General features: G+C 37.7%; 1 protein-coding gene across 1 annotated transcript in view; it reads right to left on the bottom strand.

Annotated features, from left to right (window-relative positions):
• ADAM19 (ADAM metallopeptidase domain 19) overlaps positions 1 to 18,172 on the bottom strand; it is a 63,934-nt gene that overhangs the window by 10,034 nt on the left and 35,728 nt on the right. The window contains exons 8-19 of the mRNA XM_026696672.2: positions 16,773 to 16,844; positions 14,930 to 15,096; positions 14,512 to 14,596; positions 11,794 to 11,933; positions 9,798 to 9,975; positions 9,050 to 9,139; positions 5,906 to 6,101; positions 4,501 to 4,609; positions 3,311 to 3,515; positions 2,560 to 2,637; positions 809 to 917; positions 339 to 483 (exon numbers count right to left, since the gene is read on the bottom strand). Of these exons, the coding sequence (XP_026552457.2) occupies positions 339 to 483; positions 809 to 917; positions 2,560 to 2,637; positions 3,311 to 3,515; positions 4,501 to 4,609; positions 5,906 to 6,101; positions 9,050 to 9,139; positions 9,798 to 9,975; positions 11,794 to 11,933; positions 14,512 to 14,596; positions 14,930 to 15,096; positions 16,773 to 16,844 (1,574 nt within the window). The remainder of the gene's footprint in view (positions 1 to 338; positions 484 to 808; positions 918 to 2,559; positions 2,638 to 3,310; positions 3,516 to 4,500; positions 4,610 to 5,905; positions 6,102 to 9,049; positions 9,140 to 9,797; positions 9,976 to 11,793; positions 11,934 to 14,511; positions 14,597 to 14,929; positions 15,097 to 16,772; positions 16,845 to 18,172) is intronic.

Here is an 18,172-nt window from a genome sequence, read left to right as displayed (position 1 = left end):
AGCCACTGTGTTTATAATCAGTTTAGGGCAGAAGTTTACAGATTGAGATTTGACCAAGGAAGCCTTTCCCTAAAAGCCTTGAATATGGCCTCCAAAGTTTTTCCAAAAACTGTAATGGTACCTTTATAATATAGATATAAATAAAAGAATACTGGCTTGTTGTGCATGTGTATCCAGAAATCAAATGAAATATGAGGGGATATGAGCAACATCACATCGATCCTCATGCCTACTTACCATAAAAAAGCAATCATCTCATTTATTGACAAATTATCTATCCATCCACCCACCCACCCATCCAACCATCCATTCGCTCAATCATTCACTCATTCATTCACCTGGAGTGTTGGGTTTTCTTGGGAGCAAAAATAGTCTTCTTAATTGGCACAAGTTTAGCTCTCCATTTGTAACAGCAAAAGGCTATTCCAATTAAAGTCAAAAGCAAGATGGAAACCAGGACACCTATGATGATTGAAATAGGACCTGGACCAGAAAAAAAAAGCCAAAATTATTCAAATTCACTGATTGTGCTAAAATGTAACCACCACACAAAAATACAACAACAACACCACTGTAGGATGCCAGCATTTGAACAGGTAATAGTGAAGGACATACCTGTATCATGTGTCACAATGCTGAATATGAGAGAGATGAAAATGTCACTTGCCAAACTCTATCTTCCCCTCAGTTATATCGGAATGAACCACCCAATAAATTGTGGTCCTGCGTCTCCCTGCTCAGTCAAATTCCTGCCCCACAAGCTCTATTCACATGTCAATGATCAAATAACCATACAAATTACACCCACTTTTTTCAAGCATGGGGCCACTGTCCACGCTTCCTCCCTTTCCAGGTTTATCACAAAATGGAGGTGCCCATCCACTGAAACAATGGCAGTTGTGATTGTTGTTGCAAATCTGTATTGAGAGAACACCATCAGTGTTACTTCTGTAGTAAACAACCTGCTCAGGCCAATCCAACAGCACAAGAAGCCTTTGCAACTTGCCTTGGATTTTGTTTGAGTTCAGTGCATTTAAAAGTCACCCCAACAATCCCTGGTAATATCCATCATCCCTCCCAAGAAATGCAGCATTTGAACATTCTTTTCAAAGGGTATATTTCCATGTTTCAAAATTCACTTTGGGTTGTATGTACATTCCTAAAGAGGAACAGAGATGACTTCCCACTATTTTTAACCTCTCAATAAATACCCACTCCATAACAAATGGCCATAACTTCTTCTCAAATACCACGGCTTAAGGAAAGCCGACCCTTCCAACATTTGACATTTAAGATCATTATAACACTTCATGGCCTATCTTTATGTTCTGAAAAGAACCCTAAGATTTGTTTAAAACTGTGAGAGAAGCATCAATTTAATCTTGCATGATGGACATTTACTCTAACATTTTGTATTCTGTCTCACCATTCAACCACCACTTGGCCACCATTCAACTACCACTTGGCCACCACTTGGGCTTGTTTAGTGAACAATCCCATTTTTGCTATAAAAATATTCCCAGAAAAATAGACCATAAATACAAAAGTATATTTTGCATTTTGTTTCACTTTCTTCCATTTAACTTCTGCTGAACCACTCTCAGGACAAAATATGAAAAGTACAAAAGCATTTATAGCCACTGAATTTTTACTTTAAACTTAAGAGCTGTTACACAGGCGTACATTTTAATCCCTTGTCGAACATCCAATTCATGTGTTAATATAGGATGGAAAGACATAAAAAGTTATTTTCCTAAAATGGGTATGTGTGTGTCTTTCTAAATTTTGGTACCTTTAAAAAAGCCACAGAAAGCCATTTGACATGCTGAGGTCATTGAAAGAAGAAATGGCTATATTTGTTATTCCTCTTTTATTCATACTGTTCTCATCAATTCCTATTCTGTTTTGCTTATTTAAAAATGGGTATTTTGCTGTCAAATTTTAGCCATGTGGTTGCAAGGTGCTGGCAGGGCACAGATGGCGTGTTTGGAGGACAGTGTACATTTTTGTTCTAAAATATATTTTGGTCAATGTACAAATTAAACAAGAATGATTTTTAAACAATATGTTCAATCCCAGTTCCAGAGGAAAAGTTTATTTATTTATTGGATTTTTATCCCATCTTTATTATTGTATGAGTAACTCAAAGCAGTGGACGTACATAATGTCCATAACATATTCCCTCCTTCTATTTTGCCCACTCTAAGCGGGTTAGGCTAGGAGACTGAATAGCCCAAGATCATCCCGCTGCCTTTCATGTCTAAGATGCACTTTAGAAAGACATACACATACCCATTTTAGGAAAATAATTTTTTATGTCTTTCCATCCTATATTAACACATGGTTTCTTAACCACCATACCAAACTAGCTCTCCAAATACACTTGAATTGGAAATCCTTCTACAGCCAGGTATATCTTTGATAGGATATCTTTCTCCATGGATACTATCTAGGTTGCTTATTAGTTTTCTGAAACCCAACAGAAAGAATAAGAGCTAGCCAAAAAAGCATAGAATAAATACAGTCACATGGTATCTGAATACAAAGACTGATACTTACTCCATGGCCATTGCACTTTTTTCCACAATGTCCACTATCAAAGAAAGAGGTATTCTGACAGTGGCCCTCAAAGCATACCTGGAGGAGAAACCGAACATTCAGAATTATACTAGAACAGTAGTTTTAAAAATGTGGTTCTAAGTCCCCAAAGGCCCTCTCAGAGGTCCATGAAATCAAAATTATTTGCCAACTTATGTTTAAAAACCCTGCAGTATTAAAATCCTAGATAACGTGTCTATTTTAATTTTTAATATAGTAAAAAATGTTTAAGAAATACTGTACCACAGGAATAATGCTATTAAATGATTTGGGTACAAGGCAGGCTTGGGATGTAAAATCACTTCATCAACTCTGAGAAGCCAACTCTTGCAATTACCCCATCCTGAGGTAATTACTTCATTGCTCTCAGCATCTGCTTAAGCCCAGAAGTTGATATATGGGAAGAAGAAGCAATTATTTATGGAGGATGAAGGATTACTAAACTAAGTCCCCCAAATTCCATAAATCTGTACTGCTGCATGCAACATGTTGTATAGAATGTGAAGCCTGCTCCAAGGGAGGGAAGCTACACCCAGTGTGTCCTTCTTATTCCAAGTTTTTGATTCTGAGGATTCCCTTTGGGTTTTTCTCTTTTTCCCCCCCAAAGTTGAATTAAACTTCTAAAACAAATTGTTGCATGCAATTAATTCTGGGAAAAAGCAATCATGTATTTTAAAAGGGAAATAAGCTACAATAGGCAGCCAGTGCTTACATGACTATCGCCACATTTGGTTCCCGTCATCACAAGGCCTGGGTCTAATATATCTCCTTCATCTTCTTCATTTCGATAGACATGGGTACCACGACAATGAACTTCTCTTCCATTTAATTTGATAGTTGTATCAATTGCAACAGCATTGGACTCCAGAGGCTTCGAAGCAGAACTTTGGCACTGTATCTTGCCACATTTAGCACTTCTGGAAAGAAAAATTCTGTGAGTCTGAGTATTCTGGCTAAGATCTTAGCATCACAAACACCCAACACAAAGGCATTATTCACTTCCAATAAAATGAAGAGTCTTGAGGGACCTGGTGAGTCACATTCCATGTTATGTGCTGAAAAATGTATTTCTTAAATGCTGAATATCCTATTTCATGTTTACTGACCTCAAAATTACCCTACCAATAAAAGGGTAAGTAAAAACCCAGTATCATATACAGCTTTATGTACATGTATTCAAACATTTACAGTGATTTTTTTTCATCACTTTCTGAGATCAATTTTACTTCTGCTTTTCATTAATAAAGCCTTTGTTTGCCTTATGTATCTAAGGATTATGGAATTGCAAGAAAATGAGCCTGCTTATAGTTGTAAGACAAAATAGGGCTTGAAGAGCATTTTGCTATCCCACCTTGGAACATGGTATTTCTTTCTTTTCAGTATCAAGTGTGGAGAGTCCTAATCCATATTGGGACCAAAGTATTGGTGGGTTTTCTTTTCTTTTTTTAAAAAGGGGATACTTATGAAAACAGTCTGGAATTGTTGAAAAGCTGTACGTTTCAAAAGATTTTTCAGAGAAATCTGGTGGAAGAAATAAGGAGCTCCTATCTGGATTGGGAAAAGTAGTTCAGGTGATACATTCACACAACCCACGAGTCCTTTCTCTGCTGTTTAATTGACATAATGTTTATGCAATAAGGAACAGCAGGAAAACATTCACAGTTATGAGGTCATGAAAAACAATTCCACTCTTTCCACAAACAACAAAAACAGGGCATGAACTTGTTCTGAAATATTTGAATATAAGCAAAGCAAAAGTGACAATTTTGTCCAACAAAAATGGCCAATTAATGTGCCACTATATGCAACATAGGTTGGATTCGTTTTTTCTCATCTTTTAACTTGTGAGGATATGGAGTTATCTCATCTCACATGAAAACAGTTGGCCTTGTGTCTTTCTACCTTGTGTCGCACTTCCTGTAGTTCCCACTGATATCCTTCCCACAGTTCCCATAGGAATCTCCGGCAGCGTTAACTTTCTCAAAGCAAAGGTCAGGGGCTGGCCTTGCTCCTGTATGGAAAAGATTCACAAAGTATAGCATTGGGTGTGGACCCATCAGTAAGGACAAAATAAGTGCTTTACTAGAACAGGCAAAACTGTCCTAGCCCAGTCTGTAAAATATATTTCATCTGATCCTCACGGGGTTTACTAGACATGACTACAGGTGGTCCTAGACTTACAACAGTTCGTTTAGTGACTATTCGAACTTACAACGTCATTGAAAAAAGTGACTATGACCGTTTGTCACATTTATGAATGTTGTAGCATCCCATGGTCATGTGATCAGAATTCAGATGCTTGGCAGCTGACTCATACTTATGACAGTTGCAGTGTCCTAGAGTCATGTGATCACTTTCTGTAAGTTTCTGACAAGCAAAGTCAATGGGGAAGCCAGATTATCTTAAGAACAGTGTTACTAACTTAACAACTGCAGTGATATATTTAACAATTGTAGCAAGAAAGGTCATTAAATGAGGCAAAACTCAATTATGGTTGTAAGTTGAATACTACTTGTATTCATATACAAATAATCAATGATATCTAACATATCTCTCTCTCTCTATCTACCTATCTATCTTGACCTCCCCATCACAAGACCTACTGATGCCATGAAGCCCTTATAAGCAGAAAAACAGTGACATCACCTAAATTGCGTTGAAGATGTTACCTAGCCTGATAATGAAACATTCGGAAACCAACCCATAAGCTCAGAGAACGAACTTCCACCTTCATATATTTGTATCTATGATTATTTGTAATAAAAGTTTCAGGAAATATTATGCTGCATTTTTAAAAGGCTTTTAACCCTTGAGATGAAAATTTGAAGCAATTTTCAAACTTAAAAATAAAGTCTAAAAAAAAAATCACCCAGACTTGACTTGGCTAGGACACACAATGGCGTTTCATCATGCAAGAAAATCTGCTGCCCTTGAAGATCACCCACAAACTTTAACTGGTGTAGAATGCCTAGTAAAGAGGACCCTTAGGATTGCCCATGTAATGTGTGAATCCAGCCACTGTACTTTAAGAATCATGTTAGGATTAGGGTAGAGTGATATGGACTCAATCAACATGTTCCCCAACAAACCATGATTCAGCAAAGCAAGACCTAGAATTATGCATAAAAATAGCTGCCTGGCCTTTACTGATCACAATAGCCTCTGCGCATTTTCCCTTTCTCTGTTCTTCTTCCTTGATGTAATTATAGTTCCATAAACTAAAAATAAAAACCATCTTCTCCTTCCTTTTCCTTACACCTGTGAATGCAAGGGGCCTCTGTCTTTCATAGAGATTGGTCCTCCTTACCATATCCCCAAAGCTGCAAACATTGCTGCTCGTATGTCAGACACATTCCATTGTAGCAATATGCCCTGCCATCCTCGCACGGGGTACCATCCATCTGATAGAAGTTTGCAGGGCAAAATGGTGATTTGCCCGAACAGTATTCTGGTAGGTCGCATGTTCTCTCCTGTTCCCGGCAAAGAGTTCCAGGTGAAACCAACTACAGGAAGGTAAAATAATTAGACATTTATTTCAGGATGGTGTGGAATACTTGGCATTTCAGTTAAGCTGGCTAAGGGTTGATCTATATATCATAGTTTTTATTCTGAAGACAAGCTGAACTAACTTTCAGTTCCCTTCATTCTGTATAGCAAATATAATTTCAATTCAATCTAATTCCTGAAGCATCACTAAAGGCAGGGCTGTCAAACTCCTAACCCGTGGGCCGGATATGTCACGCGCTGCCACCCCCCACCCCACCCGGTTTAGCGAAGGGGGAAAAAAGTCCCAATATATCATGCTGCCATGACGACGCAAGTTTGACACCCCTGACTAAAGGGAAGAAACGTCTCACTATTGCCCCCAAATTACATTTTTGTTGTCTCAAGTCTAAAAAAAGTATCTCTTTTTTCAAATATCCGAGGAATTTTTTCAAACAAAAGCAATCTTGAACCATATCCTAATCTCAGTAATGCTTTATTACTGATCACTTATATTGTACTTTACCCCATAGGAGACTCCGTACTAGAGGGAGAGATGGGATGGAAAATATTCCATGTTCAATTCCCAGCATTTTCTGTTTTTTTTTTTTAAAAAAACCAATGTCACATTTATTACCTGGCAGATAATCTGAAAACTTTTAGCAAGTGGCTTAACGGACAGAGCAAGTAGAAGTTGATTTCTGCCATATGTAGAACATCTGGTATATATTATATACATTTTAAATGATCATTTTAACTGGCAATATTCTGCTAGCACTAGGCTACCCTATTTATTTTCAGGCAGACCATGTTTCCAAAGCTGATTCTGGAGCTTCCTTTGCTTAACAAATGCACGAAAGGGAACGGAACTACGGTTTGCATGCAACACTTAAGAATCACTGATACTTTTCACCATAATGGGAGATGTGGTGGCTGCTTGAATTTGCATGGAAGGTACTGTGATGGTATCCAGACAGCTGTATTCAGCTGTCACCATGTAAAGGACTTAGCTTCTGAAAGCCACCGCAAACAATCCAAAATATCAGATGGTAGCAGTGTGCAAAAATCTAAATGTTGCATATTGAGTGGCTTTGCCTAACCAGTTGGCCACAAATGTAGGGCCAACTTGAGCAGCAATTTTAAGCCAACCCAAGGAATGCATTTATGAAAGCAGGGCCTCCAGGAGACGTATGGGAAAAATCCAGCATACCAAGACTATTTTAAGTACATTTTCCTAAGAAAGCTATAATGTAAAGCGATACACAGGAATCTTTTGTCTGTATATTTATCTACTCCACCCTACCAAGAAATGAAACTCAACTCCCCAGAGAAATTCAGATGTAAAATATAACAAACAGAAAACTATCAGTAAGAAGCAGGGTCAGAGGAAACCTTAAATGAAGATTTTGTCTTGCCAGACACCACATATAAAAAAGACTGGTAACGCAAGCAAGTAGAAGGCTTAACTTCAGGCCCAGCTGGGTCAATAACCTCCTTTAAAAGACAAGCTTCACATTTGTAGTTCTAATCTCAGGGTGGGACTAATTTTAGCCAAAACAGCTGCCTTGGGTGGCTTCCCAAAGATATAAAAAGTGAGAAAATCAGAACCAGGTTATCTCTATCTGTCCTATGCAATCCGGCAGGAGTGACATGCTGTGGGTACTGTCAGCCAAGGAATGTCAGTTGGTGGGGCCCTGAAGAAGAATGGCGGCAGCCTCTGGAACATGATCCCTCCAGAGATTAGGTTGGCCCAATCCTGCTGGCCTTCCATAGGGCCTTGAACACCTGGTTCTGTGCTCAAGCTTAGGGTTCTGGGTTTATGACAGCACCTGTTTCCTGACTATAATAAGGGCTTTTTATGATTCTTAACTGCTATGTGTTTTATTATGCATTTTATTTTGTATTTGTGTTCATATATTGTCCTTAATGTTGTGAGCCACCGAGAGTTCTATACTTGAGATGGGCAATCATATAAATTGAATAAAATGAATAAATACACTTCTGTCTTGCTTAGGCTTCTCTGCTTTGTCTGATGTCTTCAAGTCAGTCTTGATGCCTGGTATCAAATTCAGAAAGTTGGCATGCCATTAATTTGTTTTGGTAGCATTTTTCAAAACTTATTCATCCTTACCTTCTTCTTAGAACTGAGAGGGAATAACTGACTCTCTCTCTGTGATACCCAGGTAGCTTTCATGTCTAGAACAGGACTACAATTCATAATCTCCTCATTTTTAGACCCTGTCCTTAATCACTAAATCAAACTCTATAAACTTTTGAACAATGCCATAAAACCTCCTGGTAACAAGTAAAACTGGCCATATAATAGCAAAATCCAAGGCCCTTGGACAGTTGCACAGTTAAACAAACACCTGTTTTAAAAAACTGAGTTTCCTGAGAATAAATGCAGAAAGAGTGTATGCATATTTGTAAGTAAAATTATTTCCTGATTATAACTTCTGCATTTCTGTATACTTAAACCCAAACATTTTAACACATGTCCTTAAGTTATGACAATGATGTGTGTGTGTGTGTGTGTGTGTGTGTGTGTGTGTGTGTGTGTGTGTACATACAGACACATGCAGAGTGTGTCATGTTAAGACACACTGCTTGATAAGTGATTATGATAGGTGGACCGAACACTCTGACCCCCTGAAGCTGGGGTTCTTTAAGGCCTTCCCCCACAGTCTCTACTCCTTTCCCCATCCCCATGGGGATCCTATTTGGTATTGTGCCACCAATCCAGGTCTCTCTGGCACTTAATTACTCCCAAGTAGATGAAACAGTCATATAATCTAACCCTGCTTTTCTTCCTGTTGCAGTGATTTAGAAGAGGACGTGTGTCCTGAGGTTACAATCTTTCCAAATCAGAGTGCTGATTCAAATGAGAATTCAAGCCTTTATTATGTATATTAAAATTAAGAAACTAAACAGGAATTGAAAGGCACAGGTAAAGGGTAGCTTCTCCCACCTTGCATTTGTGACAGCAAGTTCCATGAGCACATTCAGCGCCCTGCTTCAGAGTGCAATTAGCAGCATTGCAACAAGGATTATGACATTCCTGCAGAAGAAATAACAGAAATGACACGTGCTATAATTACAGAACAGATGTTCTATATCTAAAAACATCGGAGAGCATTTGGCTGTCCTTCTGGGTGGCTTGTAAGATTGTAGCTAGATATGCTTTTACTTTTCATGCCAAGTATAACAATATCCAAGAAGCTTCAAAGTTGCTTCTTAAACATGTCACATCTGGGACTCAAATGTTTCAATTCTCAAATAAATTGAGATCAAAACACCAAAATATCAGGTCTGAGTTTTTCATATGATGAAATCTGCACTTAAGTTTCTCAGACAATAGCATCAGTATTGGCTCGCTACTGTTTTATCTGAATACTTGATTTCTATGCTTTTGGGTTACATTATCAGATTCTAAGCTCTAGAAAGAGGATTGATGTCCCTCTCAAGTAACAAAAATGGGAATGAGGAGGTGTGGGTGGAAGGAAATTACTCTGGAACTGCTCTCCGTGTTCATTAAGTTACAGTAAGCCACGTTGCTAGAATAAACAGAAGCTTTCAAGCCAGAAAAAACATTTGGTGGAGGCAATAATAGAAAAGTTAAGTAGAAGAACACACTTCTCATCATTTCTTAAGGAATACCAAAATACTAATTCTCACTTGACTCTGAAAAATCAATGAAACCAACCAAAAGGAATTACCTCTGCTTCTCCACAATCACATTCTTCTCCTTCTTCCAGATACCCATTTCCACACCTCTGTCCTCCATATATGGTCCTTGTATCTGGCATATTGTAAAGACACATCCCACCGCCAGATTGCAGATACCGTTCCAACTCTTTCCTATTGCATTCATTGAAGACTCTGGGGAAGGGGGCTCTGTAAAACACCCAAGGAGCAATCTTGAACTGAGTGTTATTATTCAAGCGTTAGTACGAAAAATTCCAGAGTTGGGCTTTATTATTTTTTTAAAAAAAACCCAATAAAATACACACAAACATAAAGAGGAAAACGAAAAAGGGAGAGATAGAAGGGAAAAGTTAAAAAGTGACAAAAATACATAAAATAACACATATAAAAATGATGTTTGACTTTTTTCAATACAGAGACAATTATATAATACAACAACCTCTAACTTTAAGTAAATCTTTAAAGTATTAACAACCAATATTAAAAAAATAATATATTCTTAGTTTAAATTTAATCTAACACACAGAAACATATTATTAACTGTAAATAAATCATAGCCATATACAGGTAGTCCTCAACTTACAACAATTCATTTAGTGACTGTTCAATAGCACAGAAAAAAGTGACTTATGACAACCATTGCAGCATCCCAAATGTCATACGATCAAAATTTGGACACTTGGCAACTGGCCTATGTTCACATGAAAACCATGTTATTAACTGCAGGGATTAATTTAACAACAGTGTCAAGAAAGATCATAAAATAGGGACACTTAACAACTGTTCTTCTTAGCAACAGAAATTTTGGGCTCAGTTGTGGTCTTAAATCGAGGACTAGCTTTATTTGATAATCCACAATATTTCTGTAGTCAAATTAAATCTAATCCTCAAATCTCAAAGTCAAAACTTCATTTTTCTGTTGATGCTGCAGAAAATCTAACAATAGTCCCCAGGCTGCAAACTCTACTTGTTCCTTTAATAAATATTATTGTAACCTTGGTGACACACTTGACTTAGTTTACTAAAAGTAGGACCATTACTTGAGGGGAAAGAAGGAAAGAGGAAAATTGGTCCACTTTGCTGGAAGGCTGATGTTGGCTGAATGACAATTATCTGATTCTGATTATCTAGAACAAAGGCTATAACTTCAAATGACTAATTCTAACTTGCCAGCTGCTGTGATTGTTTTCCTAGTTGGAAAGAATTGCCTTCGGAAGAATAACTAAAATATTTGGTTCCTGAAGAACCAGAGATACTTGGACCAAGTGCCTATAAAGGTGAAAACAAGCAGTGCATACCTCTTTGGGTCAAAGAAGAAATTTAATTTTGAGTTGATGCCCTCTAAATGTTTACAGTGTTTTGCTCAATTCTTTATATACAGAACAGCTGAAAAAATTAATATTAATGCTGACTTTTAGTAGTAAATTCTATGGAGACAATGAAAAACGGGTACTGTGATGTCCTGTACAATGTGAAATTACTATATAATATTGCATTATAATATTATTTAAATACAATACTAAACACTTGTGATGTTACAATATAAGCCCTGACTTTTGAACATGTGTACATAAGGGACCTTTCTTGCCTTATGACACTGCTGTCCATCTTGCCTATGGGTGTCCTGAATGGGTTAAATACTCTATGTATCAGTCATAGCTAAAAAAGCAATTCAGATAAAGCCCCTTTCCTTCTGAAGGCCTTAATTTAAGTGAAAAATTTCATTTCAGAGCCATAGTGGTGCAGTAGTTAGAATGCAGTACTGCAGGGTACTTCTACTGCCTACTGGCTGCCTGCAAATTGGCAGTTCGGATCTCACCAGGCTCAAGGTTGACTCAGACTCCCATCCTTGTGAGGTGGGTAAAATGAGGACCCAGATTGTTGGGGGCAATATGCTGACTTAGTAAACCGCTTAGAGAGGGCTGTGAAGCACTATAAAGCAGTATATAAGTCTAAGTGCTATTGATATTACTGCAACTTTTTTGTACATGCACATAAACAACTTACCCTGTTGCAGCAGCCATAATACATCCTCCATCTCTGGGACTGGTAGAGCAGCAGCCAACTGAATCATGACTCATGCCAAAGTTGTGGCCTATCTCATGGGCCATAGTGGCAGCAACTCCAATGGCATTTTCAGAGTGATCCTGTCCAAGTACCAAAATAAGATGACTTAATATTACAATTCTACGGTATATTTCCTCCTCCTGGCTCATTTAGCCAAGGAGAGTGCATTAAGATCATAGCCCAATCTTCTCCTTTTTTACTATGTTCAATGACACCCATCTATTTTAATTTATTTATTAAATGTATAAGGCTGCCCATCTGAAATAAACAACTTCGGGTATTTAAACATCAATGCACAAGAAAAAAACAATATAATATCCTTGTAAACAAATGAAAAATACAATTTAAAAAAATGATACATGACTACATGTACATAAGAATGAAACTATGAGTAAAAATTATGGAAAGCACAGAAATTTGCAGTAGGTTTATACATCATTTGGTGATGAAAGTCACGGAGCACAATAAAAAATGAGTGCAAGATTGTAAAAATATAATCTAATTATTGTATAAAGAACAATAAATTAATGACAATAGGCACAGCAAGCAGACTTAGAAATGACAATGAAGATATTGAAGTGGTGGATAGATTCTGCCTTTTAGGAGAAACTGTCAACAGTTAAAGAACCATCAGTCAAGAAATATGCTACAGAGTGGCACTTGGTAAAATGACCATGAAGGCTTTGGAGAGATATTCAGATGCCATGATGTGTTTCTATCAATAAAAATCAAATTCATACAGGCATTGATTTTTCCTGCGACACTCAATGAAGGTGAAATTTGGATTCTGAAGAAGCAACGTACAAAAAGTATCGACAATTGCGAACTTTGGTGTTGGAGAAAACTCTGAGAACACGGTGGATGGCCAAAAACCCAAACCATTGGGTCATCAAACCAATCAATTCAGAGTCCTCACTTGGTCATAAGGATAATGTTTAAATAACAATCATAGACCTTGACTTACAACCACAACTGAGCCCCAAATTTCCATTGCTAAGAGAGGCAGTTGTTAAATGAGATGTGCCCCATTTTATGACCCTTTTTGTCATGGTTGTTAAGCAAATCTGGCTTCCCCTATTGACTCTGCTTGTCAGAAGCTCTGTAAGAAGATTGCAAATGACAATCCCAGGAGCCCTAGACACTGAAACCATTGTAAATACATGGCCATGCACTCAACGTTTGTTTACATGATTGTGGGGATTGATATAATGACTGTAAGTGTGAGAAGTGGTCATAAGTCACTTTTTTCTGTGCTGTTGAATGGTCATTAAATTAATGGTTGTAAGTCGAGAACTACCTGTATAAGGGAATGTAACTTTTTAAGAAATACATGCTTACAAAAACATTTAAGGGCCTCTTGCTGGATCGTACTCATAGTTCATTCTATCAAATAATTGGCTTGTTATAGTGACCAACCCACATGAGAGAAGTACTGTTTGTCCTGCCAAGAATTAATATTCAGATGTATACGTCTTGTGAACATCAAGAGTTATCAGCTGAAAGATTCAAATTCCACTAATTTATTTAAGCCTGTTTTAAAGCCATTTAAAATAGTGGTCATAATTTGTTTTGAGGTAGTTTAGTATCATATTCCTTATGTTAACTGTAAAGAAGTACTATCTTTTTTTAGTGTTCCAAAGCTACTCCTAGCAAGTTTTATTGGGTGACCATGTGTTATTTGACTGAAGTTGCAGCCTGTACAAAGCAATTTGGGCAGAAAATATTAGAAGGATGCAGAGTTCCCCTCTGCTTATTTTGATCCTCTTTGTGGCAAACTTACCAGCAAAACAATAATTGTCTCCCCCAATACCTTTTGGAAAACCTGTAATTTTCTCTCCCCTCCCCATGATTAAACAATCCAGGTTTTCAAAGTAAGCTATAGCGCTAATGTCCATTAAAGGAACTGGACACTGAAATTCCACTCTTCTGATGAAAAAAAAAAAAACAGCCTTTAAGAAAAACTAGGAGAAACCTATTACACAAAATATATTAATTTTTTGGGTTTGTTCCTATTTATTTCAAACTGTTTTGAATGAGGCAAGTATCGTATTTTTCACACTATAAGATGCACTTTCCCCCCACTTTCTGTATGTCTTATAAAGCAAATATTGCGGGGTTTTTTTGATGCATTGCCATTGCCAGGGAACACTGGCGCCTTTGCTGCCAAGCAGCTGATTGGTGGTTGGATCGGCCTCCCGAAATGCTGCTGATCAGTTGTTCTAGGCGGTGGCGATTGCCACCTCAACCTATCACCGCCACCCATCACCACTGTCTGTTTGCAGCTGATGGATGCACCGCGGCAGCGATAGACAGTGGCAATCCCCGCTACCTAGAACAGCTGATCGGCAATCCAACTGCCAATCAGCTGCTTGGCAGCAAAGGCTCCAGCATTCCCCAGCAGCAGCAGCTCAGGCCAGCTGATTGGTGGTGGGCGCAATGGAGCAGAGCCTTGATGAGCCACGTGCTGGGGCTGTGATAACATGCTGAAGCTGACCAGGCTGTTCGCTGCAAGGATGCTAGCTAGATGAATACTGGATGGATGCTGGGAGGCAGATTTTCTTTTCTTGTTTTCCTCCTATTAAGCTAATTGTCTTATAGTCTGGACTGGAGCGTCTTATAGTGCAAAAAAATTGTGTTTATTTATCAAGTGTAACTTACCATATTTACTCCTCCAGACTGATAAGCGGAACACATGGCCATCAGAGGGGCCAAGCCAATAGTAGTACCATGGAAGGACATCCCACTGTACCATGTTACAAGAAAAGAACCAAATTGTGAATATAATTTGTCCATCTATGCATGCAGTTACATTTTGAAAGGAGACCATTTTATGTAGCCTAAGATGACCGCTTGCACTACACTCTCCTGAGACAACAGCAAGGAACTGGCTCAGAACTAACTTTGCATACCGTCCAAAGTACAATAGATGATTTCACAGGGAGGAACTGAAGAAGAGAGACTCATGAGGAAACCTCACCCTTCTGCCATTTAAATCAATAGAAAATACTGATCTAGCCTAGCAGGCCAGATTTGGTCCATGGTTATTGCTGTAAATGTTCAAAAATCAACAACTTACGTAATCAACTGGGCATTGTCATGCTTTTTATGTATTAGTAATTTGCGGCGCCAAGCAAGAAATGACCAAAGCGTTGAATGTGGGTTCTCAGAGATGTCACACTTATTGTAGTCATTCCAGACTTCAAGTCCAACTAGAGCAATCCGTATATTTAACGACCTGTAGAACTAAAAGTTGAGGAGAGAGAAAAGTAGAAGAGTTTTAGTTAATCAAGAGGCTTTGTCTCTATGAAACAGTTCTACGATGAGCTACTTTTCTAAGGTTTTGTGACAGATTCTTTCTTATTATTTCTCCCTGAGAAATAAATATCCGTATAGACCAGGGGTGTCAAACTGGCGGCCCACAAGCCAGATGTGTCACGCATAGGGCATACCCACCCCAGCTCTGCGAATGGGAAAAATGTTGTGAAACAACATATGATGGCAACATGACACAGCAAGTTTGATACCCATGGTATACTATAGACAATATGATGATGTTTCAAAGAACTCCTGCTGAATTGAATTCTTTGTGGTTTTCAGGTTTCTGGGATTGATCTCCAAACAGAAAAGGTATTGTGAAGGACAGAAGCAACCTATACTACTTCTCTGCTCCAAAATTACCCACCCACCATCAGTGGTATTCATTCAACACTGTTAATCACATTTTCAATATCATAGGGGAAAAGTGAAATGGAAAAATTCATATTACTAAGGTCTATATTAGTGAAGATATCTTATACTACTGAATCAATTCAAAAGGGATTTTAAAAATATCAACCAAATTGGTATATCTTAAAGTGAGATAAATGACTTCTTTTGTTTAGGCATTGGACTCCTCACATAATGTCTACAAAGAGTTGGTTACTAACTGCATTATGGCAGAAGTGTCATACAGATGAGAGAACACTTACTCCTATGGGTTTTTTAAATTCTTCTGTTTAATTGTGTCCAACACTTGGAGAATGCCTAGACAAGTCTCTGAGGTTTTCTTGAGAATGTTTTTCAGGAATAGTTTACCATTGCTTTCTTCCATGGGCTGTAACAGTGACTGGCCCAAAGTCGCCCAGCTGCTTTTGCGCCCCAAGTTGGGACTAGAATTCAGTCTCCTGGTTTCTAGCTTGATGCCTTAACTACTCCACCAAACTTGCTCTCAGCTCATATGATATTATGATAAGATTCTATTAATGTTTCCTTTTTGCTTACTATACACAAAATCATCAATAAAGATCCCTGTTGTTTAAAGATGTGAAGACACCCTCAAACTGTATACCAACATTTTGGAATCTACAGTTATATCCATAATTATTCATGATTGCAGATTCCAGGATTTTGATATATGATCATGGATGAGGGGCAGAAACAAAAATCATTATTTCAGAGTTATTCTGGATTTACCATCTAGTTAGGATTACAGGTACGTAATCATTTTCTTTTTATAAAGCAACATTCCATTGATAGCATAGAAAGACTGATTATATATTATCTTAAAATTTGGCTGCATGAAAAATACATGAACTTTCTGTGTAATGAAATTTTTTCCTTCCTATAGTTACATGTTCCTTTTTTTCCTTTTTCTTTTTTCCTCTTTAATTTACCTTTTCACATAAAAATATATACTTTTAGAAGATAAATATTAATTGTTCTGTAGCTGTATTTTTTTAGTAATAGAATAATTAAATTAAAAGGCAACTTTCCCACCTTATCTTTATTCCAAGTTTCTCTCTTCTATCCATTAGTTTCTGTTTTTCTTTTTTAGAAAATGTGGGAAATTACACAGAATAGGCAGTTAGGAAATCAGCTTTTCCTGATTTGTTATTTTAAAAGATAACAGGTTTTCCTGTAAAACATGTATCTGGTCTTACTTTATCTACATAATTGGCAGCTTCCACTAATTTATTCTTGGTTGCTTGAAGATCATGTTTATTTTTCTGAAACTGAAATAGAAAAAGAAATTCAGCCATTATCAATGCTGCTGAACTGCAAAATAATCAGTCAAGACTATGTCACAATATACATTTTCATAAATACAATGAATAAAGTACCATACAACCATTTCCAGCTGTAGATAATACACTCCCGTACAGCTCTTGTTACTGCCTAGTTGCCAGGATTTGAAATCCAAGTCTCAAGTTTATCTCATGGATGTTATAAGTCAATGTTTGAGTTAAGAACATTATGACTAATGAAGTTTCTTTTCCCTAGCTTCTTCTAGCACAGGGGTGTCAAACTCAAAGCCCGTGGGCCATATCCAGCCCACAGGGTGCTTAAATCTGGCCTACAGGGCAAACCTAGAAATAGCAAAGGACTGGCCCGCGGGGCCTCTGGCAGCCAAAATGAGTAAGACAAGATGGCTTATTCACTCTATGATAATTGAATAAAAAAAAATATTGGGTATATTATTATGCACCTTATACTTGGCAAATTCAGAGTCACATAATTAAAGACACAGGTCTATGTTGTATAGATATGTGCTGTGATTAGAAATATAGCTGTCACCATGGCTGGAAATATATATTTCTTTATATCAAGCGTAAATTAAAAATAGGAAAAATGGTCAAGCAAATAGCCAGTGAGACAATCAAATTACTGCAGAGATATGATGTCAGCAGAAGTCCCGTCTTTGAAAAGAACCAAGCAGGAGGAAAAGGAATTAAAATTAAAAATTCATGAATGAGCTAATGTCCTATTGGGAATTATACTAGTTAGTTCCAGTAATTGATTAGAAACAGACTCCAGACATATTCACACAGAATGTTTTTACATCTCTATTGGGCTTGTCCAGTCATCTAAGACACAGCTAGGAATAGTGGTCACACTATTTGGTGTTCTTGAAGGAGTGGTGCCTTTGTGATCTGGGATTAATAAGCCTTTCTTTGGTCCCTTTGTCATTGTCAGATCACAGTTTTTTAGCTATGATCTTCTCCTGAGCCATACCTCTTCACAGGGGAGTGGGGAAACCTGTTAGATTGGTCTGCCTCAATGACTGATTTACCCTAATGGGTTTCAGAGGAGGTTATGAGATCAGCTGCACAGTCCTGCCAAGTCCCTAGTCGCCATCTGGAATTGGAAGGTAAGTGAGGTTTAGAAGAGATTGTGCCCAAGTGATGTCTCCTGACTTGGGGGATCTTGGTGTTCTTTATGGTATATGAAAGAATGAAGAGAGATTAAACTGATTAAGAGATGTCTAGACCACTGGTGGTGGAAGATGAAGAACGAACTCAACAATTAAACACAGGTAAGAGCTGCTGTTAAAGAAACACTC

Source organism: Pseudonaja textilis, chromosome 2 (genome assembly GCF_049901715.1).
Source record: "Pseudonaja textilis isolate UNSWEBS1 chromosome 2, rPseTex1.2, whole genome shotgun sequence".
NCBI classification, from domain to species: Eukaryota; Metazoa; Chordata; class Lepidosauria; order Squamata; family Elapidae; genus Pseudonaja; species Pseudonaja textilis.
This window is presented reverse-complemented; position numbering and strand designations above follow the sequence as displayed.